Raw genomic sequence first — 2,951 nt, 5'->3', positions numbered from 1 at the left:
GGAGGAAAAAAAAAAAGAAAAAAAAAAAAGGAAAAGCTGCAGTGACTGTAAGATCATGCAAAAGCTAGCAGTCTATGTTTATATTTACCTGTTCATGCAGATTTTAGTTCATCCGGTGGCTCTTGATGGCAGTAGTCAGCCCACAGAGAACGCTGAAAAAGACGGACTGTGCAATGCTTGTACGTGGAGACAGAATACTAAATCCTCCAGAATAGAAGCCATAAAAATTCAAATCCTCAGCAAACTGCGCCTGGAACAAGCACCTAACATTAGCAGGGACGTTATTAAACAACTTTTACCCAAAGCTCCTCCGCTGCAGGAACTGATTGATCAGTATGACGTCCAGAGAGACGACAGTAGCGATGGCTCTTTGGAAGACGATGACTATCATGCCACAACCGAAACGATTATCACAATGCCTACGGAGTGTAAGTAATAACCCTGCTGCTTTCGTCTCGCACCGCTCCTCCGAGAGTTGTCTCCGTGCTGTAGAGCCACACAACTCCTTCTCAGGCTCTCCCAACAGGCTGCTGGCTGGAGTCTGCGGAGGGAGGGAGGAGAGTGTATTTCTAAAGAATTTGAGTCAGGTTCAAATGACCGTGTTGCGAGCCTTTGTTTTACTGTTCATTTTTTCGGCTCCTTGTAATGTGTGTGCCCTGTAGCACGCTTAGGATTTGCCTAAGTGTGCTTAGAAAGCAGAAGGACATCTGCACAGTTGGCTCTGTTACGTGCAGCATTCAGGATGTACCCTATTGCAGATAGAAAGTGCAAGTGCAGCTAATAAGATAACTTGATTTTCTGCATGGCATTCCACCCGCTAGTGTGTTTGAAAGCAATAGAAGTGAGTAGAAATACAGCTTAGAGTAGGAGACTTACCTAACTACAGCATGTTACAGCAAGTGTAAGCATAGAGTTAAATTCTTGCTTCTTTGCTGATCCCACAGGCTAGCACCACCCACCTCTGAGTTAAAACTGTATACTTGAAGCAAATCTACGTGTAACCGATTTAAATGTTAAAATGTCCACATTATAGCTATCAGCTCCAGTACTCGTGCCAAGGAAGAATGAAGGCATTTACTGAATGAGCAGATTCTAAGTTATCTTCTGAGTGCTAAACATCTGCTACGGCTCCTATCAAGTATCTTTTGCACAGCTAATACTATAGTATCTTATGTTCTTCATCAGCTGAAGTATTTGGCTATGGCAGCTGTTTTTTAAAGTAACGCTTAAGAATATGATGTCAAAAAGGAAAAAGATGTCAGGACATAAGGCAGGTTAGCAGTTACAGATGCCTACGGAGTGTAAGTAATGACCATCATTACCATACGTACACTAGAATAATATCTGCTCCTGTAGTCAGCTAAAATGGACAAAAAATTAACTTCATCTGAAACCCTTTTTTTAACTTTAGTAAGATGCATACTTAAACAGGAATACATTACTGCAGCCTTATCGCTAACTGCTAGCCGTTTTATTCTAGCCTATTATGTACAAAATTTCAAAACTATTTTAATTAAACCTCTATATAGTCAAAATGACTGGGGGAAAGTCATTGTGCTTTATTGCTCTATTTTCTTCTTTTTATAAGAAGCGTTTAAACTACTATAAATGTGCTACAGAGGCAGTTATCTTAAGTTATCTGATTTATGAGTGTCAAAGACCTGTACCATTTAAGATGAGTATTATCTGTTTTATCCTGGCATGGAGATACGCTATCATGACTAGGTAGGACAGCTGCATTACAGGCTACAGCAAAGTGGAACGAAGCATTGCACGTGACTTTCCTTTACTAATGTTGAAATGCAAACAAATATTCAGATTAGCACTTGTAATTTTCTTTCCACTCAGAAAAGAAAACGAAGTGTTAAGGTAGTTTGCACATAGTTGCCCCTACCTGCACGATACACAGCACCCTAAATTTATTTAGTAACCTAGAAATTGCTAGAGGTGACAAATGTTGAGTCAGCTCATGCTAAGTTGCTGTTGCCTTATGAAGGTCCTCAGACAAACAGCAGAAGTGGGCTTGCAGTAGTCACCATGAAGTTGCATTGGCTGTGCCCTGTCCTCTGACAAAATTTGTCTGGGAAAGAGACTTCTCTGCAGCTGCATGGGTCAGCCCACAGTGCTAGTGTGATGATCAGATCCTTGAGGACCAAAGGAGTCCCTTAGCTTTTCTTCTCTTGCCTACCATTCCTGAATTTCTGCCCGTGCACATTGCTCAACTCTGCATACCTTCGAAGTGCAAGGGATCACCTACAGTTACTTAGTAAACAGTTAGCCAAACCATCTTCTAGCCTGCTGACAAAACAACCATCAATTCCTTGTCACGTTATGTTACTTATAGGTGACAGTATAATGATTATATTTGCTGTAGGATGTGAAGTGCAGAAATGGAATGATATTGCATCCACTTTGTTACCAATACTGTTTATATAATATTGTAAGACATCCTACATGATCTAGAAAAAAAAATGGGTTTATATATGCATATTACTTTTTGTTCCCTGTTCAGTAATTTGTTCTTTCCATTCATTTATAGCTGATTTTCTTGTACAAATGGAGGGAAAACCAAAATGTTGCTTCTTTAAGTTTAGCTCTAAAATACAATATAACAAAGTAGTAAAGGCACAATTATGGATATACTTGAGGCAAGTCCAAAAACCTACAACGGTGTTTGTGCAGATCCTGAGACTCATTAAACCCATGAAAGACGGTACAAGATATACTGGAATTCGATCTTTGAAACTTGACATGAACCCAGGCACTGGTATCTGGCAGAGTATTGATGTGAAGACAGTGTTGCAAAATTGGCTCAAACAGCCTGAATCCAATTTAGGCATCGAAATAAAAGCTTTTGATGAGAATGGACGAGATCTTGCTGTAACATTCCCAGGACCAGGTGAAGATGGACTGGTAAGTCTTTTTTAAAAAAATCTCATTTGAATACCCTG

The 2,951-nt window shown here is 40.0% G+C and overlaps 2 protein-coding genes across 3 annotated transcripts in view; one reads left to right on the top strand and one right to left on the bottom strand.

The window, feature by feature from the left end:
- The window catches only part of C7H2orf88 (chromosome 7 C2orf88 homolog), a 28,262-nt gene extending 28,089 nt beyond the window's left edge, over window positions 1-173 (bottom strand). For both annotated transcript variants that reach the window (XM_019616956.2, XM_010713369.3), the window contains exon 1: window positions 89-173. The gene's annotated coding sequence lies outside the window, so the exon portion shown is untranslated. The remainder of the gene's footprint in view (window positions 1-88) is intronic.
- MSTN (myostatin) overlaps window positions 56-2,951 on the top strand; it is a 5,605-nt gene continuing 2,709 nt past the window's right edge. Inside the window, 2 exon segments of the mRNA NM_001303161.1 lie at window positions 56-428; window positions 2,540-2,913. Of these exon segments, the coding sequence (NP_001290090.1) occupies window positions 95-428; window positions 2,540-2,913 (708 nt within the window). The 5' untranslated portion in view covers window positions 56-94.

The sequence above is a fragment of the Meleagris gallopavo genome, chromosome 7, assembly GCF_000146605.3.
Source record: "Meleagris gallopavo isolate NT-WF06-2002-E0010 breed Aviagen turkey brand Nicholas breeding stock chromosome 7, Turkey_5.1, whole genome shotgun sequence".
Taxonomy (NCBI): domain Eukaryota; kingdom Metazoa; phylum Chordata; class Aves; order Galliformes; family Phasianidae; genus Meleagris; species Meleagris gallopavo.
This window is presented reverse-complemented; position numbering and strand designations above follow the sequence as displayed.